This window comes from Osmerus eperlanus, chromosome 11 (assembly GCF_963692335.1).
Source record: "Osmerus eperlanus chromosome 11, fOsmEpe2.1, whole genome shotgun sequence".
In the NCBI taxonomy this organism is placed as follows: Eukaryota; Metazoa; Chordata; class Actinopteri; order Osmeriformes; family Osmeridae; genus Osmerus; species Osmerus eperlanus.
In genome coordinates this window covers 15,132,736-15,158,736 of record NC_085028.1, presented here as the reverse complement: position 1 = coordinate 15,158,736, position 26,001 = coordinate 15,132,736, and the positions used below count along the sequence as shown (strand labels likewise).

At 50.0% G+C, this 26,001-nt stretch overlaps 2 protein-coding genes across 2 annotated transcripts in view; one reads left to right on the top strand and one right to left on the bottom strand.

Moving 5' to 3' along the window:
* Positions 1 to 318: 318 nt before the first annotated feature.
* On the top strand, positions 319 to 5,436 carry LOC134028709 (galectin-4-like). Its single transcript, XM_062472445.1, has 11 exons — positions 319 to 398; positions 626 to 714; positions 1,578 to 1,782; positions 1,904 to 2,011; positions 2,714 to 2,831; positions 2,936 to 3,127; positions 3,373 to 3,398; positions 3,484 to 3,513; positions 3,615 to 3,703; positions 3,800 to 3,965; positions 5,150 to 5,436. Exons 1-11 carry the CDS (start codon positions 357 to 359, stop codon positions 5,294 to 5,296), a joined length of 1,212 nt encoding a protein of 403 aa, XP_062328429.1. The 5' UTR covers positions 319 to 356; the 3' UTR covers positions 5,297 to 5,436.
* A 96-nt stretch (positions 5,437 to 5,532) lies between these two features.
* LOC134028708 (tyrosine-protein kinase receptor UFO-like) overlaps positions 5,533 to 26,001 on the bottom strand; it is a 25,856-nt gene continuing 5,387 nt past the window's right edge. Inside the window, 19 exon segments of the mRNA XM_062472444.1 lie at positions 5,533 to 8,360; positions 8,475 to 8,611; positions 9,367 to 9,526; positions 9,928 to 10,037; positions 10,645 to 10,766; positions 11,156 to 11,248; positions 11,347 to 11,424; positions 11,703 to 11,798; positions 13,274 to 13,365; positions 13,662 to 13,791; positions 14,786 to 14,809; positions 15,162 to 15,306; positions 15,533 to 15,672; positions 21,750 to 21,788; positions 21,791 to 21,850; positions 21,853 to 21,955; positions 24,076 to 24,099; positions 24,101 to 24,192; positions 24,379 to 24,458. Coding sequence (XP_062328428.1) covers positions 7,907 to 8,360; positions 8,475 to 8,611; positions 9,367 to 9,526; positions 9,928 to 10,037; positions 10,645 to 10,766; positions 11,156 to 11,248; positions 11,347 to 11,424; positions 11,703 to 11,798; positions 13,274 to 13,365; positions 13,662 to 13,791; positions 14,786 to 14,809; positions 15,162 to 15,306; positions 15,533 to 15,672; positions 21,750 to 21,788; positions 21,791 to 21,850; positions 21,853 to 21,955; positions 24,076 to 24,099; positions 24,101 to 24,192; positions 24,379 to 24,458 — 2,179 coding nt within the window. The 3' untranslated portion in view covers positions 5,533 to 7,906.

Sequence of the window (26,001 nt, the reverse complement as noted above, 5' to 3'; positions counted from 1 at the left end):
GAATCAAAACTCAGAGAAACCCCCACCCTGACACACAGTCACCTGTGTAATTGAAAGAAATTAGCCAGTTCTGATCACATGCTGGACTCATGCACATCTGTCCCTGGGCTTGTGATTGGCTTAACCCCTCCATCCTCATGGCCGTGTAGCGCCACTCGCAGACTTGCAGGTCTCTCGCTCCCTCCCTCTGCCTCTCCCTTTCCTTTCCTCGCTCTCCCCCACCCCGCCCCCACACTATGGCAGCTGCCCCTCCCTCGGGTCTGTTCTGTATAAGACGATCCTCCCTGCTGTAGGAGCTTCCTGGTCCCGGTACCTCCGTCCTCCAGCTGCGTCTCCGTCCGTCCGTCTCTGCCGCCATGTTTGTTGCCCCTCCAGGCTACCAGCCTGTGTACAGCCCTGTAAGTACCCCTGCTCGTGTGTGTGGTGTTCACCTGGTGTCTGACTAGGCGGTTGGTCACGGACGTGTTTCTTCAGCTCTTTGGAAGTCCAGGACATGTGTTACACTAAGGGACACGCTGGCATCCAGGCACTTGAAATATTCATCAGCAGACATTAGAAGGTATTCGGTGCCGTTCACAGATAACTGAATGGTGTGTGTGTGTGTATGTGTGTGTGTGTGGTACAGAGCATCCCGTATGTGGGTCCCATCTATGGAGGTCTGAGAGCTGGGATGTCTATCTACATCCAGGGGTCTATTCCTCACCACATCACCAGGTGAGAACACACAGGCCGGAGCAAACAACACACCTGACCCGTGGGGAAATCCTTAACAAGGTTTTGTTCGAGTTAATCCCTAAACTGGATGGTAAAATTATACAACAGGTAAGATTCGAAAATGAAGATTAAATTAAACCTTGTGGAAGAGCGCCTGTGAGGAACTGAAGAGGTGTTAATGAAAGAGTTTTTGAGACTGCGTGAGGTGAGTCAGACGACCCTGGTTCCATCCCTGAAATGGGAAAGTGAGGGATGAAGATTACCCCAAAACCTAACCCTGAGATACGAAGGCCACAGGCAGTCAATTCTTTATTGAATGCAGCATTGCCTTCAAATGTGGAATAAAACGGACCTGGTGTTGCTTCAACCCTGTTTAGTACACAGAGGATAAGAGGTTGAGTAATTACTCAGCCTTACTGTAAGTCGCTCTGGATAAGAGCGTCTGCTAAATGACTAAATGTAAATGTAATTATCACATGGGGATTATCGTCTAGCATTGAAATAACATTATTTTCCTCGACCTGTCGATCTTGCATTTCAACTGAAGGCGTGACCTGGTCCTATCTCAGGCAGGGCAGGGTTGTGTAACTTTTTAAAGGAGACCATTAGCACACAGGAACCTCTTTATCAGTAGCTTGTCCCTCTGTGTGTTCTACGTTTTCAGGCACCGTGATGGTTTGGTTGCCTAGCAAAGCTGCTGTATCAATGCCCTTGGACGTTCTGTACAAAACAAACATTTGACCAGATCTTTCATTTCAAATGTAGAAGTTGTAGGTAACGAAGTTCTTTCCCTGAAAAGGAAACCATAAACACTGAACCATAGTTCAACAATCTATAGCTTGCTCTCTGTCGTCACCCTACAGGTTCACTTTGAATTTGCAGTGTGGGGAGTTTGAGGGAACTGACATCGCAGTCCACATCAACCCACGATTTGACGGTTGGGACAAGGTGGTTTTTAACAGCTTCCAAAATGGATCCTGGGGTTCAGAGGACAAGACCCATGACATGCCGTTCAAGAAGGGCGAGGCCTTCGAGATGGTCATCGTGGTCACTGTGGAGGGATACCAGGTAAAGGACGGGGAATGTGTGTGTTTCCCCGTGCATTCCTGTGTTCTAGGTGTGTTTATTTATTTATTTATTTTTTTTGAGAGACCGGCCTTGGCAGTAATATTTTGTTGTTGTGTTGCAGTTTAAAGTGAATGGACGAGACTTCCACTCTTTCCGCCATTGTATTCCTGTGGAGCGAGTGTGTGCCCTGTCTATCGCAGGCGACGTGGCCATTCAGACAATTAACGTCATGGGGGTGAGCTGATAATGTAACGCTACAATCGCTAAGCAGCAAGCTTTGGGCGCCGGCGGCACGGAAATTGAATCGTCATGAATCATTAGGTGCTTTAATGGCTTTTGCTTTCATGCCAGGGTGCTAAAGGACAAGTGAATAAATATCCAGGAGGGAGAGGAGTGAGTATATTTAAAGAGAGAGAGAGAAAGAAACAGGAAAGAAAAGATAAGAAAGATAGAGAGACCAAAATATTTCAGTGTAATATCCACACCATTCTAACAGCACCTGTATTCCCCAGGGTGGATACCCAGCAGGGGGAATGGGTGGAGGCATGGGTGCATACCCAGCAGGGGGAATGGGTGGAGGCATGGTAGGTGACATGACTATGGGAGCTAACTCTACTTAAGAAGATGTTGTTTGTCTTGGTGCCACTGCTCACATGATTGGACATTCTTCTTTTCTTGCTTTTTCAACAGGGTGGATACCCTGGTGGAATGGGGGTATGTTGGTTCTGTAGATACTGTATGTGTAAAAAAGCTTGCTTTTTCTTCCAGCGTGATGGATATCAACAAGACATCCTAATATCCCTCTCTCTCTCTTATGGTCCTCCAGGGAGGATACCCAGCAGGAGGCATGGGAGGAGGCATGGGAGGAGGCATGGGAGGAGGCATGGGAGGAGGCATGGTAGGTGACATGGGAGGAGGCATGGTAGGTGACATGGGAGGAGGCATGGGAGGAGGCATGGGAGGAGGCATGGGAGGAGGCATGGGAGGAGGCATGGTAGGTGACATGGGAGGAGGCATGGGAGGAGGCATGGGAGGAGGCATGGGAGGAGGCATGGTAGGTGACATGGGAGGAGACATGGGAGGAGGCATGGGAGGAGGCATGGGAGGAGGCATGGGAGGAGGCATGGGAGGAGACATGGAGACATGGGAGGAGGCATGGGAGGAGGCATGGTAGGTGACATGGGAGGAGACATGGGAGGAGGCATGGGAGGAGACATGGGAGGAGGCATGGGAGGAGGCATGGGAGGAGGCATGGGAGGAGGCATGGGAGGAGACATGGGAGGAGGCATGGGAGGAGACATGGGAGGAGGCATGGGAGGAGGCATGGGAGGAGGCATGGGAGGAGGCATGGGAGGAGGCATGGGAGGAGGCATGGGAGGAGGCATGGGGGTAAGCTCCAAGCACTGTTCTGTAGTTTCTCCCTACCCCATGTTGCAGTGATTGTGACCTGATGCTTGTGTTCTCCTACAGGGAGGCTATCCCGGTGAAATGGGGGTAAGTTTGTCGCCACCAGGTGTGAGTGTATGCATACTGTTTGTTTAATGTCTGGATGGAGGTTTGTAATGCCTTCATGTCGTTATCAGGGAGGAGGTGGCTATCCAGGTCAGAACCTGCCGGTAAGAAACAGTGCTGGACATATTGACAAATGAATGAATGAATGAATGAGGCAATTGCAATCTGAAGTCTTTTTCTGGTTTTCAGGTTATGGGTGGACAACCAAGGTACAACCCTGTGAGTAACTCTTCAAGAGAAAGTTTTCATATTCTGTTCAGCGTGCAGCTCCAGGGGTGTGCAGGCTGTGAGTGGACTGACTGTTCTGTGTGTGTTGCCAGCCCATCCCTTACTGTGAACCCATCCCAGGAGGGATGTCCTCCAAGAGAACCATTGTGATCAGGGGCATGGTGCCCTTCGGAGCAGACAGGTGTGTGTGTGTGTGTGAACAAGTGTGAGAAAGAGAGAAACAAACAAACAAAGACAAACAAATCGTATATGTATTTTTTGTGTGTGCGTGGTACAGGTTCAGTGTCAACTTCAAGGTGTCCAGCTCCGGGGAAGTTGCCTTCCACATGAACCCCAGAGTGAGGGAGGGGGTGGTGATCAGGAACAGCATGATCGGGGGCAGCTGGGGGCAGGAGGAGAGAGAGCTCAGCCTCAACCCTTTCCTGGAGGGGCAGTACTTTGACGTAAGTCTGTCTGCCTGTCTCTCTGCCTGTCTCTCTGCCTGTCTGTCTGTCCTTCTGTCTGTCTGTCTCTCTGCCTGTCTCTCTGCCTGTCTGTCTGTCCTTCTGTCTGTCTGTCTGTCTCTCTGCCTGTCTCTCTGCCTGTCTGTCTGTCTTTCTGTCTGTCTGTCTCTCTGCCTGTCTCTCTGCCTGTCTGTCTGTCCTTCTGTCTGTCTGTCTCTCTGCCTGTCTCTCTGCCTGTCTGTCTGTCCTTTTATCTGTCTCTCTGCCTGTCTCTCTGCCTGTCTGTCTGTCCTTCTGTCTGTCTGTCTGTCCTTCTGTCTGTCTCTCTGCCTGTCTCTCTGCCTGTCTGTCTGTCCTTCTGTCTGTCTGTCCTTCTGCATGTCTCTCTGCCTGCCTCTCTGCCTGTCTGTCCTTCTTTCTGTCTGTCTCTCTGCCTGTCTCTCTCTCTGCCTGTCTGTCTGTCCTTCTGTCTGTCTCTCTGCCTGTCTCTCTGCCTGTCTGTCTGTCTGTCCTTCTGTCTGTCTCTCTGCCTGTCTCTCTGCCTGTCTGTCTGTCCTTCTGTCTGTCTCTCTGCCTGTCTCTCTGCCTGTCTGTCTGTCCTTCTGTCTGTCTGTCCTTCTGTCTGTCTCTCTGCCTGTCTCTCTGCCTGTCTGTCTGTCCTTCTGTCTGTCTGTCCTTCTGCATGTCTCTCTGCCTGCCTCTCTGCCTGTCTGTCTGTCCTTCTGTATGTCTGTCCTTCTGTCTGTCTGTCCTTCTGTCTGTCTGTCTGTCTGTCTGTCTGTATCTCTGCCTGTCTCTCTGCCTGTCTCTCTGCTTGTCTGTCTGTCTGCCTGCCTCTCTGCCTGCCTGTCTGTCTGTCTGCCTGCCTCTCTGCCTGTCTCTGTCTGTCTGTCCTTCTGTCTGCCTGTCTCTCTGCCTGTCTCTCTGCCTGTCTGTCCTTCTGTCTGTCTGTCCTTCTGCCCATCTCTCTGCCTGCCTGCCTCTCTCTCTGCCTGTCTGTATCTCTGCCTGTCTCTCTGCCTGTCTCTCTGTCTTCCTGCCTGTCTCTCTGCCTGCCTGTCTGCCTTTCTCTCTGCCTGCCTGTCTGTCTGTCTCTCTTCCTGCCTGTCTGTCTGCCTGTCTCTCTGCCTGTCTGTCTGCCTGTCTGTCTGCCTGCCTCTCACATGTCTTCCTGCCTTCCTCAGATGTCCATCCGCTGTGGTAACCAGAGGTATAAGGTGTTTGTGAATGGGCAGCACATGTGCGACTTCTTCCATCGCTACCAGGCCTTCAACCAGGTAGACATGCTGGAGCTCAATGGAGATGTCCAGATCTCCTACGTCCACTTCTAATGCTGCATCTCTGAACACCTGTTCATATAGCCATAACTTAATCACTCAGCCTTCTAGGAAAAATGTTTTTTGTGTATATCCTGGGTTTTCATCAGACTAGAAGTTTCTGTTGTATCAGTTTGAAAAACAGGCTTGTATGTTTCTTTAAGCGAACAGGATGAATAAACTTTGTGTCCTGGACGTCTGCATCTCTTCATGTGTCAGTTACACGGTATATTACAAACAGAGCTCACATGTGTAAGGAATCTCTTTTATTTCATACAAAATAGGTATAAAAATCTTTTACAAATTCATTGCCGTATTTACATGCCTGTTTTAGAACAATCGTCTCCTTATTAGCTAGACACATTGAAACCCACAGGCATCATAAACCAAAACAAATGGCAGAATACTGGCTCTCTGAAGGCACTTTGTAAAGTTAGAACTTCAGTTTATTGCTGGACGAATATAAACATTGTAGGTGTGGCATGTAAAAAGGCTATTACAACACATATGTATATTAGATAAGAGTTGTCGTCTTTTTTATATTTTGTACAATCCGATTTTTGTTAAATGCATAAAGGCCTAAGAATTCACTCTGTGAAAAGCCCATTTTAACCAGGATAGCTCAAGGACAAACCCTCCACTGACTCGGTATGACGATCTTGTGTACCTTCGTCTGTGATGTTAAAACTGAATGCAAGTCACCATGTCTTCAATACAGCATTGATTTCAGTCCTTCTCATCCACAATACTGTGCTACTGTAGTTGCCTACCTTCAGTTAAAACATACAGCACCAAAATGCAAGACGGGAAACGTACAGGTGGATTTTCAATCATGCTAACAATGCGACCGTCCTTCTATGTGTTTTAGGTAGTTACACGTATTGTCGAGCAGCACGTTTATTCAACCAAATTCCTTCCTCAACTGATCTGATCTGCACCTCATCAAATAGTAAATCGTAAAGTAAGTGAGGAACTGATGGATGTTAGCATCTGCAGAAATAAGTGGACACACAATGCAAAGTAACGACAAGTTCTGGGCGTTACTGTTGTGTCTCAACAACAACACAAGCGAAAGATGTCAAAAACTGCGATCTCTCGCTCGCGGTTCTCTGCCTCTCACGCCATTCCCAGCCTCGCGTCTCCAGCTCTCTGGAAGTGGCCGTGTACGCACACCTCCCCTGCAGTGTGACACAGCAGAGGGGGAGTCCGATTCCTCTGAATTTTGGAAAAGCAGAAGTAGATCGTGGTCTAGGGATGTGGTAACGCTGGTTTGTACACACACTACATCCTAGCTGACCGTACCATTTCCCAATAAACGAAACGTTTATATTTGTTGCATAAAGTCAGCTTTTGTTCGTCAGAGGCATAATGTATCAGTCCATTTCAGACTAAGGACACACTTAGTGATTAAAAATGAATAAAAGCAAGCAACACAAAATACAATAAAAAAATAAAGAAAAGTATATAAAATGTTAACATTAGTGCAAAGGTCACACAAACACAAACAAAAAAAACATAAGAAAAAGTCCAATCACACTGTAGAAGTAACACTGTGCTTAAGCCACAAAAGCTTTTGTCTAGCCATCGGAAAGCCATCTTGTAACTCCTTTAACTCTCCGAGACTCAAGAGCATGCCTCTCTCTTCAACTGACCAGTACCTTTTTGGGGGGGTTTAACTGTCTACTACTAGTTCCTGAGTTGTGATAATGACCAGAGACTCGGAGGGAGTGCCGATCTCCCCAGGTCTTCCCCTCGTTAAACTGTACACAGTCACTTCAGCCATGAAGGAACTGCTTCATTTCCCTTTCTGTCTTTTCTGTTCACGATTCCACTGAACTGCGTATCTGCTTTACGGAACTGTAGATACTTCGGTGTCAAACTACATGTCTCTTAGAGGATGAATGTGAGGAAAAAGATGCATATGGAGAGACAGGACCGAGGCGCAACCGTGGGCGGGGTCAAGATATTGTTGTCGCATCCACCATCACCTCCGCGTCATGTGATCCCCATCTCCTTCTGTCCTGGTTTGAGAAGCTGCCGTGATGGCTTTGTCCATTCCCATGGATTAACAGGACGTCTGTCACATGTAGTGGATGTGACCTCTGCATCTGCTCGCTGGACAGTCGGACTGAAGAGACTCCTGAGTGTGTTTATGTGTCGTACACAAGAGTGTCAGTGTCTGACCTGGCAGATCGTAGATTAGCATGATGTTACAGTAGGTTCAAATGATTGTGAAACACTGGGACGTGTACTGACGTACACATTAACCTGGTGTCCGATTCTCTGATCGTGCTGCAGTTTAAGTGGGCGGGGAAGGTCTGTTTGAATGGCAAAGAGCTGTACGCTCAATGTTCTCTGGCTTAGAGTGGAGGTGGAAAGAGGAATACAAATGTCGGAAGCTCCATACAACTGGGAATGTCTTAGGGAGTGTGTGTGTGTGTGGCTGTTTGTGCAAAACGTATGTTGGGACATGTCGGTGTCCAATGAGTTCACTACCATGAGGAAGGATTGTGGAGCTCCCTGATCGGAGAGGCTGGCCCACATTGGTATCGCTCACCCACGTCCTAAGCTGTCCATATCCCAGTTTGTGACAGTCCATCAAACTGAGGCAGAGAACACCCATCACTACCAGGGTACCTTCCTGACCCCACACCACTCCCTGTCCTCCAGGACCTCGGCTGTGGGCGTGGGGGCGGGCGAGGGCGTGGGGGTGGAGTGAGAGGAGGGCTGGAGGGGCAGGGTGGCCATGGAGGAGGACGCCAGGACGTTGAGACTATCCAGCGAGTCGGAGAGCGCTCGGTTGGTCTCGTGCTGAGGACAGAGGACGTAACGGTTGGGGTGGTGCACCTCCACCGTGGCCACAGACTCCAGGCCCTTCAAACAGGGGCCCCCCGTGGGGTCCCGGCCCCCCACAGCGCCCAGCTCCGAGGAGGACTCCTCCATGTTGACGTAGAGGATCTCGTCGGGGTCCTGCGGGTCCGGGAGCTCGTCCAGGGCCTTCTCCAGCTCGCAGCGCAGGTCCTGGAACCCGGGTCGGTCCTTGGGGCTCAGCAGCCAGCAGGAGAACATCATGGAGTAGCTGGAGGGAAGTGAGGGAAGAGACAACTCATTCAGCACGGAAACGTACGGATGAATGGATCCAGTGAGCGCGGTCAGGTGGGGTACAGTGTCAGTCAGTGAGGTTGCTACTCACATGCTGTCCAGGCAGTCTGGAGGCTGCTTGAGGCGGTTCCCCTGCCTCAGGTAGTCGTAGATCTCACTGTTCTCCACCCCAGGGTACGGTGTCTGACCACGTGTCGCTATCTCCCACATGGTCACTCCAAACGACCACTGAGAGGGAGGGGCAGGAAGATGGAGGCGGAGGGAGGGGGAGGTAAGGAGTGGGTCAGAGAGTGGGTGAGACGGAAGAAGGGCTGGAGTTCTCCTCGGTTCTTTAACAGCGAGCCACACGTTCCTCAAACACAAATCCACACTGAGCAAACACTACCTAGTCACGGGGCCAAATCAGAACAGCTACCTGCCCACTAAAAACACATGCAACTAGAGAGGGTACAATTTCTGGGGAAATTGTAGGGTGTGCTTGCTTGCGTCGGTTGCACAGGGGTCCGTTTTTGAATGACATTTTTACAACTGATTTCTGTATATTTTATATGAAAATGCATACTTATTATTTATAAAGATTAAATAGATTTAAAAGCATTTTTTTTTTACTTCAGCCTAAACCATGCAACGGAACGTAAATTCCAATAGAAGAAACTCAATCGCTACCAAGATGAAACTTTTGACACGTACGTTGTCTATGTAGGCCAAATATTGACTGAGTTTTAGGGGGGCAAAAAGAAATAAAAATAATAATAATATATATGTGAGAGAACAAAGGTTGTGCTCTCGCCGAAGGCTTGAGCACACCCAATAACACAGCCATGTTTGCTTTGGCTTGCTTCAGCATACACACAAAACATGCCAAAGAATGGCATGTTTGTGGAAAGGTTTTAAAGTGAAAACAAGAGGTGTAAAAAATTCACATCTTCACCGCACACGCAGATACACGCACGTGCACACGCAGACTGCTCTTGCGAACTCACCACGTCACTCTTAGTGGTGTAGACGCGGTCAGCCAGGCTCTCGATGGCGATCCACTTGACGGGCATCTTGGAGATGCGGCCCTGGCGGTAGTAGTCTCCGTTGTAGATCTTCTTGGAGAGGCCGAAGTCCGCCACACAAACGTTCATGTTCTCATTCAGCCTGAAACAGAGAGAGAGAGAGAGAGAGTGAGAGAAATAGAGAGAGAGAGAGAGAGGGAGAGGGAGAGAAATAGAGAGAGAGAGAGAGAGGGAGAGGGAGAGAAATAGAGAGAGAGAGAGAGAGAGAGAGAGAGTGAGAGAAATAGAGAGAGAGAGAGAGAGGGAGAGGGAGAGAAATAGAGAGAGAGAGAGAGAGAGAGAGAGAGAGACAGACAGAGAGAGAGGGAGAGAAATAGATAGAGAGAGAGAGAGGGAGAGAGACAGACAGAGAGAGAGAGAGAGGTTAGAGTACTGCAACAGTAAAGGGCATGTGTTTCAGACACACAGGCCAGAGATTGGCACAGGACAGGAAGCTGACAGGGCACGGGACAGGAAGCTGACAGGAGGAGACGTTGTGCTTACATGCAGTTACGAGCTGCCAGGTCTCTGTGGATGAAGTTCTTCCTGCTCAGGTACTCCATCCCCCGGGCGATGTCGGTCATGAACTTCACCAGTATCTGGGATGGGAGGAACTGTAGGGCCCAGGGGGAGTCCATACAGGGTGTTCTTTAGTTTACAGTCCCAGCTGTTGATGTGCTATCAGTGCAGCAGAGGGCGCCTTAACCCATCTAAACCCAGTTGTGAAGAAACCCTAGTCCTGCACAGTGGAGCGGACTAAACCATTACTGAAGTACTGTCTCTATCAGAGATGAAGGCTTCACAGTTTTTCCCCTATTCCAAGGCCGATGGTTCAGTCCGCACCAGAGGGAGGGTTAGGATTCAGCTTTTTAGTGTCGTTCTAATGCTTGCCATCATTTCCAAGGCACTTGTTTTGATTACACTTGCATTTCTTAATCACTGTTCCCGAGTGGCGTATTGCTTACAGCAGTTTTATCTTCTTTCTTACTATTTCACAACTCCTGAGTGACAGCCCTGCTGATAGTGAAGGGGTCCACCCTGAACTCCCCCCACTACCAAACACGAGCCAAACACTAATACGGAATACAACATCTAACTTACTTGGACCTTACTTGGAAAATCCCTTACTCCCAGATATTATAGACCAGTGGAGCCAAGAGCACAGTGTGTATGTGTGTGAGACTGTGTGTGAGACTGTGTGTGTGTGTGCGTAGGACTCACCACAGGGCAGTCTCCCAGACGTGAGTATAGCAGATAGCTGTGCAGGTCTCCATGTTTCATGTAGGGCAGGATCACCACAGGAGATGGATAACCTTCACTCTCCACAGTCTGAAGACACACACCTGGGGACACAGTTGAATCAACATTGTGTCCTGGGCATGACTTTAGGAAACGTAGACCATGTAGCCCAGCAGGGAACAGTAGAAGTACTAGGAACATAGAATACCACTGTGAAAGTGTCCCCCTGTACTTGGGGAGTCAGGTGGCTGAGCGGTGAGGGAGTCGGGCTAGTAATCTGAAGGTTACCGATTCGAATCCCGGCTGTGCCAAATGACGTTGTGTCCTTGGGCAAGGCACTTCACCCTACTTGCTTCGGGGGGGAATGTCCCTGTACTTACTGTAAGTCGCTCTGGATAAGAGCGTCTGCTAAATGACTAAATGTAAATGTAAATGTACTGGGGCAACACTGTCTGAATCCAGACTGATACTGATGTTCTGTGTGTATCCTCACCTAGGAGCCTCATCACGTTGTGGTGGTCAAACTCCTTCATGCACGCGGCCTCTCGTAGGAAGTCCTCCATCTCCGTGCGAGTGCAGATGGCAACTGGAGGGGAGAAGAGCGGGAGAGCGTGCGGGTGAGAGCGTGCGGGTGAGAGCCTGCCTGCTTCAGAACGTGTTGTGTTTTCTGCGGGGTGAACTTACTCTTCATGGTCTTCACTGCCACCTTCAGAGCAGACTCCTCTTGAGTGAGCAGCCCCTCCATTACAGAGCCAAACTCCCCTACAGACACACACACACACACACACACACACACACACACACACACTGGTAAAGCAACTTACTGACTACAGAATGTTTCCATTCTGTCACAGCGATAGTCCGTGTGCCTCAGCTGTAGCAAGGCCAGGAGGGCCAGGCAATGCCTTAGGTCGAGATAGACCGAGGAGCGGAAATCCAGCAAGATATCTCCTCCTCCAGGGCTGACTCCCTGAATGATCTGCGTGCCACAGACTTTATCCCAAGGTCGTGAGGGAGTTGAGGAGGCCTGCCGCTCTCACCTTCTCCCAGCGTCTTTCCCAGGGTTAGTTTATGTCTGTCCACCATCACGTCCTGCAGCTTGTGCTTGAGATCGTCACTGATGCCAAGGGTGTTCACTGGCAGAGACAAAACACAGAAAAACACATTCAACGTAAAATAACAGCGTCTTAAACGTACGGTCCTAAAACACCCTGGGTCGGATGGTCATGGAACCTTTTAGGGGGCCTGACAGCATTCTGATACACATCATTACTGGGCGGGACCGTATTGGAGAGAGAGAGGACAGGATATGAGGTCGTAGACAGGGGTGGAGCCGGTTGTGTCAAGCCCACGGCTCCCCCAGGCTGCGGCATCGGACCCAGGTCGCGCCCAGCTGGCTGTCACCCAGCGGCACCGATAGCGAGGAGACCGTGCGTCACTCCAACACGGATGTATTCACATCTGGGCCGAGCTGCGTTCAGGGACAGACATGTGAGAGGAACCCCCCAGCCTCCAGCTGTTGCCGGACTATCAATCTGCCACGCGTCGGACAGCAATGCGCTCAATCCGCAGGCATGTTCCGACGAGCACTTAGCGTGACTGGCTCTCAGCAGATGCTGGCTGGGAAGTCTTGTTGGTGAGCCAGGATGACTAATCAACAACAACAGAGCATCCGACCATGTTGTCCTCTCTCTCCATGCAGGATATCTTTCTCTCTATGTCTCTCTCTCTCTCACCCCTCTCTCTCTCTCTCACCCCTCTCTCTCTCTCTCTCTCTTAGGTGATCTCATTCAGCTTCTTCATCTGTTCCTCTTTCTCCTCCTGTCATTTGGTTGTTTTGTCACTCCAACATGTTGCAACATGCGATGTGAGGAAAAAGACTCACAATGTCACTGAACTTGAGCGTCGCTTGACTGTATGAAAGATGTACGTGTGTATATGTTTGAGAGGCAGTCTGTTTTTGAGATAACAATTATGGCTTTTACAGAAAGGCATCTTTGCAGAGCACAGACGTGTACTGATATAAAGTACCATGGTTTTTTTTGATACTGCACCTCAATTTAAATCGTATTTCCCTGGGCACCCTGTCTTAAACAGATTACATACACACTCTAGGCTGTAAGATGACTTAATAAGATAAAACATTCTCCTCTAAGAGCCAGTGTCTACTGAATGGGCACACTGTGCTGTTTTCTCAGCTGGGAAGAAGAGATTAACTACAAAAACAGAAGGAAAAGTTCTGAAACTGTAGTAGTTTGGTCAGGCCTGGGGTCCTGTAACCCTGGTGTCAGAAACACACCACAGGCAGAAGAACAGGGAAACTATCTCCTCTACTATCTATCACTGTCTGTCCTGAGGTGTGGTACTGGTAGAGACATGTAGAGATATGCTCTGCTAGGGACAAGCCACCAGCCTACAGTACAGAAGCCGAGTACAGAGAGTGCAGGGATGCTCAATCTGGGTTGAGGATGAAATGTTGTTTATCTTGATGCTCTATTTCTACATTTCTCAACAGCTGCATGTCTGTGAAACATGTCTGTATAACAAGTGTAACCTGTGTGTGTGTGTGTGTGTGTGAGGGTCTTAGGGAAGCAGGAGGAGTACTACTCACAGGTAGCCTCGGTGGTTCTGCGGCTGTATGTGCGACGGGCTCGGTACCGGACCACCAGCTCCCCACTCTCCATCATGGGCTCAAAGGCCTCACTGTGAACACACACACAAACACACACACACACACACACACAAACACAGAAAAAAAGGCACATTTAAGAATCAGTCGTAGCTCCTGCAGATGGCTAAACAGCTGAAAGCATGACTTTTCCCCTCTAGTTCAGACGGATGGGACCTTGACACAGATGGGCTCTGTAAGAGGCCTTCTAAATGCAGCAGAATGCACAGGGAACTGAGACAAATAGGTCACGTAAAAGACATCATTTATCTTGGCTCGGCAGCGCTGCCTGGTCCCTCCCTCCCAGAGGTGGGAGGGGGGCGGTACGCACCCAAAACGAGTCTCCTTCCTCCGCAGACGAGCCACGTACACGGCCATGAGCACAGCCAGGGCCACGGCCGCCGCGATGGCCATCACCACATACCACCAGTGCCAGGAGAAGGTAGGGGGGGAGGACAGGCCTGAGGGGGAGGAGGGAGGAGGGGAGGAGCGGGTCATGGGAGTGTTTGAGGGAAAGGCGGAAGACTAAATAGGTTACCACAGGGTGTGTGTGTGTCCTAGGGGTTAGTATGGTGTAAAGGGGTTTTAATGAAGGTCGTAGCTAGGGGGGACTGTGTATTCCTGTTGGACCTGTTATTTGACTCTTGATGTCTCCTGTCCTCTGCGTCGAGGGCTGATGATCTCATTAGAAGCAGCTTAGTGACCTCAGCTGCTCCTCCGTATTCTATAAACACTAGGGTGGGACGCCTCATGCTCTTTATTAAACTGTACACCCAAAATATCTCCTTCTCTCCTTCCCACATCGTCCTTTTCTCACCTCGTCATTTCCTTAAAGAATCCTAGCGGATCTCTCTCTCTCGGGAGTTCTACTTTAGGCAACAGCCCTGTTCTCACACTAAATACCCCCCGCCAGCCCCCACCCTTCCAAAACATCTCCCCCTGTGTCCAACCGCCACCCACTGTTTTGAACTTTCTGTTCAGCCTGTCCACCCCACATTCTCTCCTCTTCTGCTCTCTTCATCGCTCACTCTTGTTCTTTATGAATTGTCTGTCTGGCCCGATTAGACTAAGCAAACAGAGATGCTACACTGTTGCTGGTTATAAATATTTATGACTTGTCTCCCCCTCCATCCTCCCTCCTCCCTCCTTCCTCTCTTTTGTCCATTCTTCTCTATTTTCTCTTCCTTCCTTTTTCTCAGATGCACATGAAGAGGGGGCGATTGAGAGAGCGAGCACAAAGTAAAGAGAGAGAGAGAGAGAGAAAAGTAGAGAGAGAAAGAGAAAGAGAGAAGTGGAGAGAGAAAAGGAGAGAGAAGGAGAAGTCCTGTGGTCAGATAAAGAACTGAGGTCATGCTGTTTCTCTCTCAGTGTGTGTTCCTTCCTTCTCTGAGGTCACAAGGCAGGGTGTTTATGGGTGTTTATAGGCCAGGGTTTCAATTCTCAGTTATGGCTCACCTCTGGACTTCAGCTCCTCCATTTCTGTGAAGGAAGACAGACATTATTAGATAGAGTGACAACACTACATACACTACATCATCTAAACGCATCATCTATGCCCATCATCTATACACATCATCTATACGCATCATCTATGCACATCATCTATACACATCATCTATACACTATACACATCATCTATACACATCATCTATACACATCATCTATACACATCATCTATACACATAATCTATGCACATCATCTCTACACATCATCTATACACATCATCTATACACATCATCTATACACATCATCTATACACATTATCTATACACATCATCTACATCCTCTCTACATGTATGGTATGCTATCTGCTCTCCCTCTCTCACTCACCAGGGGTGATGAGGGTGAGGGTCTGCAGGGGTGTCCAGGGTCCCAGGCCCGCCTCTGTGTAGGCACACAGCCTGAAGGACACGTTGGACAGGGGCAGGGACAGGTTGATGGACAGCTCAGGGTAGAGGCCTGCGTCCAGCACCGTCTGACCGCCGCGGCAGGGAGAGGTAGACAGAGGCAACACAGGATAAGCGCTTCTGATTTGAGTGATCTGAGATTACAGTGGCTCGAGGGATTTCATGACAGCGTGAGGATTTGCATGAAACCTGCGCGCGCGTGTGTGTGCATGTGCACGCTTACGTGCGAGCCTGCGTGTGTGCACATGTGTGTGTGTGTGTGTGTGTTAGAGAGTGCGTGTGTGATGGAGATACCTGATTCATGTTGGGGGTGCTGTACTCCAGCAGGTATCCCTGGAGGTCTCCATTCAGCCTCCCAGGAGGTTCCTCCCAGCTCACCAGCACATCTGTACCATTCAGCACCGCGCTCACGTTCACGGGGGGGTTATCCGGTACTGGAACACACACAGAAACACAGGTCACACACAGAACGCTGCTTCGAGCCGACACCCTGCTTCAGATCTCTCTCTGACCACAACTTAAAGCCGTTCTGTTCATGACAGGCAAACTAAATCTTCTCTACTGTACATTCTGTTATCTGTCCGTACTGGGACGCATAGCTAAGTTCTGTGAGAGGAATTTGCGAGGTATTTGGGTTGGAGGGTGAGGTGGGATGAGATGGAAGTCTCAGCTCCAGGGTGTGGGGTGTAGGGCCAGGGGCCAGCGGAGGACCAGGACCTGGGGCCCTGGGTCAGAGCGAGCGGTCTGAAGGGTGTGCAGGCATGTGTTGCTTTGCCAGAACAGCCTCCAGCGTGTGGATAACTAGAGCAGCTGGGAGTACAGGGTCCCAGGGAATGTGGAGAATTCTCCTTTATTAGGGGCAAAAAGGCTAGTTAAGGGCACCTAAGGGCACAGACTGGAAGATTCAGCTGAGCACAGAAAACCACAGCGGTCTCTGTCTCTGCATGGATGAGAGAACACAAGAGACACACGCTGAGCTCTCTCTCTCTCTCTCTCTCTCTCTCTCTCTCTCTCTCTCTCTCTCTCTCTCTCTCTCTCTCTCTCTCTCTCTCTCTCTGTCTCTCTCTCTCTCTCTCTCTCTCTCTCTCTCTCTATCTCTTTCCCCCCTAACTCTCCCTCCCCTCCCTCTCCCTCCCTCTCTCTCTCTGTCTCTCTCTCTCTCTCTGTCTGTCTGTCTGTCTGTCCGTCCGTCCGTCCCTCCCTCCCTCCCTCCCTCCCTCCCTCTCCCTCTCCCTCTCCCTCTCCCTCTCCCTCTCTCTCTCTCTCTCTGTCCCCCTCACTCTCCCTCCATCTCTCTCTCCTCCTTATTCTTCTAAGCTTGCCTTTTTTGCCTTTCTTCCCTTTTTATACCCAAGAGCGAGAAAAGCTATTGGCAACAGAAAAACCCCAATGGAGAGAAAACTAGCCGAATAACATGCTAGAAATAGCAGCAGGAATGTGTGTGTTTGCGTATATGTATGTGTGCGTGGGTATGTCTGAGATTGTGTATGCGAATGTATGTGTGTTATATAAGTGTGTGTGCATTTTTATGAGTGTGTGTGTGTTCTCTGGACTGCACCGACATCCAATAACTCCGCTCAGAAGAGGAGACGACAGTGCTTATTTCCTTTGTTGCCGTTGGAGAAGTAAGGCTCCCTTTGTCTAAATGTAACACACACACGCTCACTCACACAGTGTGTGAGAGTTTGGGACTAGGAGTCCAGCACATGGATGATGTTATCAGGAAGCGTTTGGCGGCTGATTGTTTCCACATGTGGCCCTGGCTCGTACCACCAGCGGCAACAAAAACACCCTCCATGTCCGCTCCTCCAGTCCGCCTACGCCTGTGCCCCCCCATTCCTCTCCTGCCCTCTCCTCCCTCCACCTCCGTAGTTTGCTCTGTTCCTCCCTCTCCCTCTCTCCATCCCTCTCTGCCTCCTTCCCTCCCTCCCTCTCTACCTCCCTCTCTCTCTGCCTCCTTCCCTCCATCCCTCTCTACCTCCTTCCCTCCCTCTCTGCCTCCCTCCCTCTCTGCCTCCCTCCCTCTCTACCTCCTTCACTCCCTCTCTACCTCCTTCCCTCCCTCTCTACCTCCTTCCCTCCCTCTCTGCCTCCTTCACTCCCTCTCTGCCTCCCTCCCTCTCTGCCTCCCTCTCCCTCTGCCTCCCTCCCTCCCTCCCTACCTCCTTCCCTCCCTCTCTACCTCCCTCCTCTCCTGTTCAGCATGATTACATCTCCTTCTCTCCAGATTTTCTTCCCTCTCTTACTTCTGCTGTGTGGTAACGTCTCTCTCTTTATCATAAAAGAATGAGGCAATGAGTTCAAGTGGACAAAGATGTGGGTGTCTGCATTAAAAAACAGGGGGGGGGGGGGGTGAGTCTACAAACTTCAGTTGGGAGAGTTGAAAACGTTACGAGGAACAAAGATAAACAGAGAAGATGCTTGTGCCCGAATGTTCCCGTCTTTAAATTACCGATGTGACACAACACAAAGAGACATTATTAAACATGCGTTTCTGCTCAATTTTAAACCCCCAAATATCCAGACATTGCTCCAACCAATTTCTAATAGGGGAGATTAACACATGGCTCCACTACAACAACAAACTTACATAGCATGCAAGTTATAGAAAAGACCCTCTCTGGGTGGAATCTATTTTAGTGGTCACAGAAGTCCTGTAGGTAATTTGTATGGAGACGGATGAAATGTGATGACGGAGAACAAAAGACCCTAACCCTGACCCTGGCCCTGGCTGGCCCTAACCCTGACCCTGGCCCTGGCTGGCCCTAACCCCGTCCCCAGCCCTAACCCCAGCAGTATACTGTCCCTCTGAGCTCCTTCTCTCTGTCTCTGCTCTGCCGTCTGTCCGGGTGGGACTGTATGAGAGTGGGATGGATCCACCAAAATCCTGACTCACTCTGGCCTCCTCTCTCTGATCTCAGTCAACACTGACCAGCTCAGCGCTGCTCAGGAAATGTCTTTCCCAGCCGGCGGCAGTCGTGAATGTCAAGGTCCTCGAACATGTCCTGACCTCTGGAACAGTCAGTTGTTTATACCGCAGACGTTCCCTTGTTAGTGTCTCATCAGACAGAACAGGATGCTCTGTGAAATGGTGTTGTTTAATGTTTGTGGTTTATTTGTTAGGCGGTGTATTAAATAGGATTGGGATCATAAGTGACATGGGTGTGTGTGAGTGTGTGTGTAACAGGCCAGCGTGGCCCTGACTCACTCCCGGTCTCAGCATCTGGAGGAGTGAGTGTGTTGCCATGTCCCTGTTCAGAGGAAGTGGGGATTCAGTAGTTCTGCTGGCTTCTGCTGAGACTGATGACTAATGTTACATAAGACTGGGCACGATGAGGACCGTGTGTACAAACAACTGCTGTTTGTTGATTCCATAATCATACTGTATTTAAAGAGAGCGACTGCTGTATATGTTAAATCCCTTAGATGCTTTGGGATTAGAGGTGTGACACGGAAAGCTCTATGCCCTTCGTTGTTTTATTCTCCTCTTGTTGTCTCTCTCTCTCTCTTTCTCTCTTTCTCTCTCACTCTCTGTCTCTCCCTCTCTCTCTCTCTCTCTCTCTCTCTCTCTCTCGCTCTCTCTCTCTCCCCTAACTCTCTCTCTCTCTCTCTCTCTCTTCCTCCCTCCCTCCATCTCCCTCTCTGTTTTCCCTCACTCTCACTCTTCTCCCTAGGGACAGATTGGGATTTGGGAAACTAACAAGTTGCATGTTTTTTCAGAGTTCCCCCACTCCTCCTTTCTCAGGCTTTTCCATCCTTCCAGCATACTCCCACCATCCCTCTCTATTTCATTTTTTTCCCACAGTGCCTAGTTGTATTTCATCCCTCTTTTGGAGGGAGAGATCGCAAGTCATCTGGGGTCGAAAAAGGGGAACAGGGAGCAAGGAGGAGGAGACTTTCATGAAAGAAATACTGGAACGAGAAACCGAACGAGAATGTACGCCTGTTTGCAGATGCAGGAAATACATTCCTCTGTAAGGCTTCAGTATGTCCTGGAGTATGAGAGGGAGGGATGGAGGGAGGGTGGGGGGAGAGATGGTCTTCAAAGAACGAAAAAAGGAAAAGGGAGGGATTGGCAGTGAGTGATAGACCTTGGTGTGAGAAGACCTTGGGAGGATGGGAGAAGAAGAGGCCAAAGGACTATTATTAAAGATGCCTGGATTAAGATTCTACAGAACTTCTCCTTAACTCTTTTCCCCTTTTGATCTCTATGTTAACACCATAACGAAGAACGCTGTTCTACTTGAATCCCGGGGGACGGCTGCGGCTCAGGAAGAGAGGGTGGAGAGAGTCTTCCACTAATCACAAGGTTGGCGGTTTGATTCCCGACTCCTCCTGGCCATGCGTCAAAGTGTCCTTGAACAGACACTGAACCCCACGTTGCTGCTGATGGGCAGGCCAGAACCTTGTATGGCAGCTCCGCCGCCGTGTGTGTGTGTGTGTGTGTGTGTGTGTGTGTGAATGGGTGAATGAAAGGTAAAAATGTAAAGAGCTTTAAGTGCCGGAACGGAAGAAAAGCGATATGTAAATGCAGTCCATTTAACATTTACCATTAATTTCAGCACAAAAGAATCGGAAGAAAGTAAACAAGCTACGTAATTTCAGCTCTATTCCCAGCTGTGTATCGCCTCTACAGTCTCATGATTCCCCCTCGCAGATATCATGCCAGATCCCTTCATGAAGATCAAGTTACATTACATTACATTTACATTTATGCATTTAGCAGACGCTTTTATCCAAAAGCGACTTCCAAGAGAGAGTTTTACAAAAGTGCATAGGTCACTGATCATGACAACGGGATAGCCCCAAACATTGCGGGTAGCCAAACATGATGCATACATTGTGAAACCAAATAAGTCCCAAAGGGAAGAACAATAAGTTATAATCTGATGACGAGAGCTGGAACAAAGACCCAAGACCACACATCTGCACATGTGCAGAATGAGACAACAATTAAGTAGGAATACTAGGAGAGGGAGAGAGGAGGAGAGATAGGATGAGTGGGGAGGAGAGGGAGAGAGGAGGAGCGATAGGACGAGTGGGGAGGAGAGGGAGAGAGGAGGAGAGATAGGACGAGTGGGGAGGAGAGGGAGGAAGAGAGAGTAACGTCTTGCCAACAAAGCCCACAGAAGGACATAGCAGTCACAGTGCTCTGGTCCTCCACCGCAGAGGGACACGTGGAAAATATGCCTCTGCTTCCTAAACTCCCTCTCCTCCCTCTCTCTCTCTCTTTGACCTGTGCCGCGACTCATTCTCTCACTGTCTTCACTGTTCTTTCACCCTTATCTTCAGCCCCTGCCTGCCACCTGCCCCCCCCCCCCTCTTCCTCGTTTGACCGTTACTGGGAAGACAAGTGCAGAGAGACCAGCCAAATATAAGCCAAATATGTAGCAATATTATCCATCTGGGTCTTTCCCCTTCAAATTATATACTTTCAGCGGGGGAAGGATTTTTCCACTGGTAACGAAAAAACAGGCCTGATAGGTTGAGAATGTTGAGGGAGAGAAAAATGCTTACAAGTTTCAAAACCACCTCTCTTTTCTGCTCCCCTTTGGCTTTCATAACTGTCAACCTTCTAGCTCATACCTTTGTTTACAAGAGAAGCCATTATAAATGCTCTCGTACTGTAAGCAACGTCCACCATGGAAAGCCCCTTCCTTCTTTCCTATGGCATGTCTTTCTGCTTAATGTTATTTTCCACTCCCTACATCCAGGGATACATACAGGCAGCATGAGCTGGCACGAGCGGGGGGGGGGGGGAGAAGCCAAGCATTACAGTCATGACAGCGTGGCCCTCTCGCCGCTAGGCTAATCGAAGCCTTTCAAGAAGAAATGACCATCCATCTCTCCATTCTCTGCTGTTTTATTTGTCCCTCCCTTCTGTACCTCCCCTCCACCTCTCTCCTCCTCCACAGTTTACGTTGAAACTGCCTGGCAGGGTTGTGGAGTTACGGCGCCGCTCATCTGGTTGTCATTCCTGTAAACACAGGCTTTACTGATGGCGATACAGGGCTGGGTAGGTACACAATAACCTGTCTTCTATCGCTGCCTTGACCCACTTAGAAAGAGCTACCCAAACTGCGGTCTTGAGATGGCTTGGTCCCGGCGCCAGCTCCATGTCAGCTACGGTGCTACCAAGTCCCACTGATGGGAGGGGAGGTTTGAACCAGGACCAGAACCAGGGGCCAAGTATCTCACACCCAGCCCTGCTGACCCATTTAGTCAGACACACAAAACATCCAGGATGAAAACAAACATAGTGGGAGTCAGATGGCTGAGCGGTTAGGGAATCGGGCTATTAATCAGAAGGTTGCCGGTTTGATTCCCGGCCGTGCAAAGTGACGTTGTGTCTTGGGCAAGCACTTTACCCTACTTACCTTGGGGGAATGTCCCTGTATTTACTGTAAGTCCCTCTGGATAAGAGCGTCTGCTAAATGATTAAATGTAAACATCTAGTTTCCCCTCTCTGAGGAGAAGTCCTACCAGGGCTTTTAACCTCTGCGGGTCCTACCTCCTTGGCTGGTGTGGAGCCCCACCCAGGGTGTCCACACGGAGGCTCCTGGCTGCTGTGACAGGAGACCCTGACTGCGTAGGGGCTGTGGGGCTCCAGGCCCCCAGCAAGAGGCTGGTCGGGGGGACGTTCACGTCCTGGTTGAGGATCATGTGATCGGTCATGTGATCGGGGCCCATGCTGGAGACCTCCCCCGATTGCTTTGTCTGGGGAACAGAGAAACAGAGAGCTGCATCAGAACACACTTATCTTTGTGCAACAGATTTTGTGCCTGAGCCAAGATGTGAAGGATATGAATTTGAGTGACTAGCGGTGAAGTATGATTTATAAACCCTGAATGAAAAACATCAAATACTTGATGAACATGAGACAAGTCAGTGTGGAGCATACACTTTCAGTTCTCATGAAAGAGAAGCAATCTGTTACACTTCCTCACATTATGATTTGACCTCTCTCTCTTCCCCATCCAAGTACCCAGATCAGTCTCTGTTTGTGTATGTGAGTGTGTGTGAGTGTGTTTGTGTGAGTATATGTGTTAGTGTGTGTGTGTGTGTGTGTGAGTTTTCGAGTCTGTGTGTGAGTGAGTGAGTGTGTGAGTGAGTGAGTGAGTGAGTGTGTGTGTAAAGTGTGTATGTGTGTGTGTGTACATGTAAACAGTAGGCTGGTTTATACATGTGCAATAGCATCAGTACATTCATTCTATTGCACTGCAATGTCTTTGCTTCTTAAACAATGTTCTCATGCATTATTAAAATCTTTATTCAGAATCTAGAATGGGGCGTCCTGAAGCTTCAGCTCCATCAAGCAATTTGTTATCTCTAACCGAGGAACAGTTCAAACAAGCTGCCATCCCTTTGAAACATTTCACAAGCCTTTCTAAGGTACAGTGCTGTAAACAGATCTCATTATCGAACTCTCAGGCCGAGAGCCAGCCCCAGCGAGGTGCTCAGCAAGCAGAACTCATCAACACAAGATCACAGGCACCGAATATGCTGCCTCTGCAAAGACCTCTGCAAAGCATGTTTGAAGAGCAGTGCGAGTGGGGGGGGGGGGGGGAAGACCATTAGAAACCACATGAAAGCTCTCATTTTAAAGCCAGCCTATTGTTCTCTGCTGCTCAACTCATTACCCACACGCTCCCTGCACCGGCTTGCATGTTACAGTGTAGTGTGGGCTACATAACTAACATAACACGGCCATACACGGCCAAAGCCCAGAGTGGAAATGAACAGAGGAAAAGACAAGTGAGTAGGTGCTGGTAGAACAGAGAGGTTATTGTTGGAATGTCTTGACAATAGAGCAGTTATCTCAAGATAAAGGGCCTGACCAGAGGAGCAGGTTGTGAGGTGGCAGTGGTGCGACTGAGGTGGAATGTTTAGGGCCGTTTGTTAGTGAGGAGTCACTGCTGACTCACTGGACCGCAATCTTTAGTCTAAACAAGGCGGGTTAATCCAATATGCCTGCTCTCGTGTGACTCACATTGCTGAGGCATGCGTTCACGATGGCTCACTCACACCTTTTCCTGTTTCTATGTCTCTCTCTCTCTCTTTCTTTCTTTATTTCTTTCTTCCTGTCTTTCTTTTTTCCTTCTTTTTGTATGTTTTCTAGAATTCCGTCTCCTTTCCGGTACCTTCTTTTGTCTTCGACGACAACACAAATCTTTCGTTCCTTTTCACTGTAGCTTTCTAATGTTACTGCCCGCCACACAATGAACCGTTAAATTCAAATTTCTCCCCATTCTGCTGTAGCTGGCCCCTTGGCTGCTCCCTTGTGAGACGGGGGGTTGGGGGAGGGGGGGGGGCAGCCAGGGGTACAGGCAGAGGGGCGTGTGGAAGGGGTGGCTTTATTAGAAGCAGACGTTTTGGGGTGGTGCTCTGCTCTCTACTCCAGCGGAGAAAGTTGCTCCACTTTGCTCTGCTACGTTCTTTAATGGCCTGTGTTTGGGGTCGCTCGGTGCAGGCGGGGGGGGGGGGGGGCGGGGTCTAGGACACAGGAGGGAGTGGTGCTACACAAGATTAGACCAGGAGGCCACTTTCCCAGAGTGAAACCTGACCCACGGCTACATGAATGAGCGAGGCAGGGAGGGGAGGAGTGAGAGCAGGATGAAAAGACGGCCGCGCTCTCGTCTGAAAAGGAGTCTGACAAAAGGTGAGGTTGCGGTCGACAAGGAAAAACAACGTCTCGCCGACGGATCGGGAGCCTGATGCGTCTGGCGAACTGCAGGTCAGACGCTTCCTGCCTTTGCCGCACTGTCAGAGCCAGCTGTGGCAAAGTGTGTCGTCGTCCCCCCCCCGCCCCCACCCCCACACCCCCGCCCTAGGCTTACCTGCACGGTGCAATGGGTGATGGGGGTAGTTTCCTCCAAAGCCTGGCTGCCAGGCCAGCTGCAGGCTGGAGTTGGTGACTTCTACAGCCCTCAGCTTGTGGGGCTGGGCTGGAAGAACTGGACAGATAGAGATGTAGAGAGATAGAGAGATAGAGAGAGAGAGAGAGAGAGAGAGAGAGAGAGAGAGAGAGAGAGAGAGAGAGAGAGAGGGGGGGGGGGGGGTTAATGATGGAGGTTTACAAACTAGCATTCTTTGAGCCAACTCGGTCCATCTGATCTCCTGGCCGTGTGACTGACACTTACCGGTGATGGTGCCAGAGGCCGAGGTGGCCACACCCTTGCGGTTGTGGGCTTCACAGGAGAAGGTGCTAGTCTGGTTCAGGACCTGGATGGAGACACCAAACAACACAGAGGTGTGAAATAGGAACTACAGACGTCAACCAAGACCAGAATCCCTACTCAGCAGCCTGCGCACTGTGGCAAGGTGTGTGTAGGTGTGGGGGTCAGAGTCGGGTTGAGATCCAGTTAGGGTTCAAGATTCCTGAAGGCAACGTGATATATGTGTCAACAGTGGTCATGGATATGGTCAGTGTTTAAGAGCTAATGCCTGCTTGTTGATCCTCGGGTCTATCTGTGTGAGATCGGCCTAGCCGGGGATAGGAAGTGGTCGCGCTGAGCTGTGTGTAAATCAGGTGTGGAAAGAGCTGAGCTGCTGAGGCCTGGTTCTGCTTTCAGCCTGAGGGGCTCTCTGGAGGGAAAACACACACACACACACGCTTGACATTCTCCAGTGAATGAGTGCTCAGATAGCGACTCACAGGGCATTCACAAATAGGAGTACGGTCCACACACACACACACACAAGGCACGGATGCACACACAGAAACATGTGACTGTTGTGTGAATAACCACACTCCAAACCATCGTGATCTAAGACTTGGACATTGCCACACGCGTCCGAGTCTTGGAGCACACATTGCGTTGTGTTGTTCCCACACCACCATGCCTCATTGTCCTGAGGCTGGCGTGACGCCGGAAGGACAGGGGGTTCGAGCCCTGGCGGCCAGAGGTAGCGAGGAGGATAGGAGAGACAGAGAGAGGGGATCGAGGAGGAGAGAGAGAGAGGGTCGAGCCCTGGCGGTCAGAGGAGGAGAGAGAGAGAGAGAGAGAGAGAGAGAGAGAGAGAGAGAGAGAGAGAGGAGAGAGAGAGAGAGAGAGAGAGAGAGAGAGAGAGAGAGAGAGAGAGAGAGAGAGAGAGAGAGAGAGAGAGAGAGAGAGAGAGAGAGAGAGAGAGAGGAGAGAGAGAGAGAGAGAGAGAGAGAGAGAGATAGAGAGAGAGAGAGAGAGAGAGAGAGAGAGAGAGAGAGAGAGAGAGAGAGAGGGTTTGAGTCCTTGGGGGACAGAGAGAGTGGAGGAGAAGAGGGCTGACCACTGACTGTGTGGGTGAATGAACTACTCATTGGGAGATCATGATTGCGCCATACTCCTTTCTTCTCAACTAGTCAGGTTTCCCTTCATCAGCGAAGTTTTAACACAACAGAAACCCCCCTCTGATGGCTTTACTTCTGAGTTACCTTCTTCTCCAAAGTGTCAGGATGTGAAAGTGCTCTCTGCGTCCCTGAACTGTTTACTGGGTGTTTGTTATTGATCTGTTGGCGAGGGACTACGTTTCTCTGTGGTGTTGTGAGGAAATGCTCTGAGTTCCAGATAAACCTGGAAGTTTTCTGCGGGGGAGCAGAAGGGCGGGGTGGCCGTCTGCGGAGGGTGTATTTGAAGAAGCGGGAAGGAGGTCTGCCCTGGTTCCTCACGGTCCAGTTGAGCTTGGGCTCTGTGCCATATCTCTTTATGGCCTCTCCAAGGAACACTTGAGTTGTGGCGGTTTCTGGCCCGCAGGCCGTCAGAGCAGCTGCCCATTCCTGGGCAGTG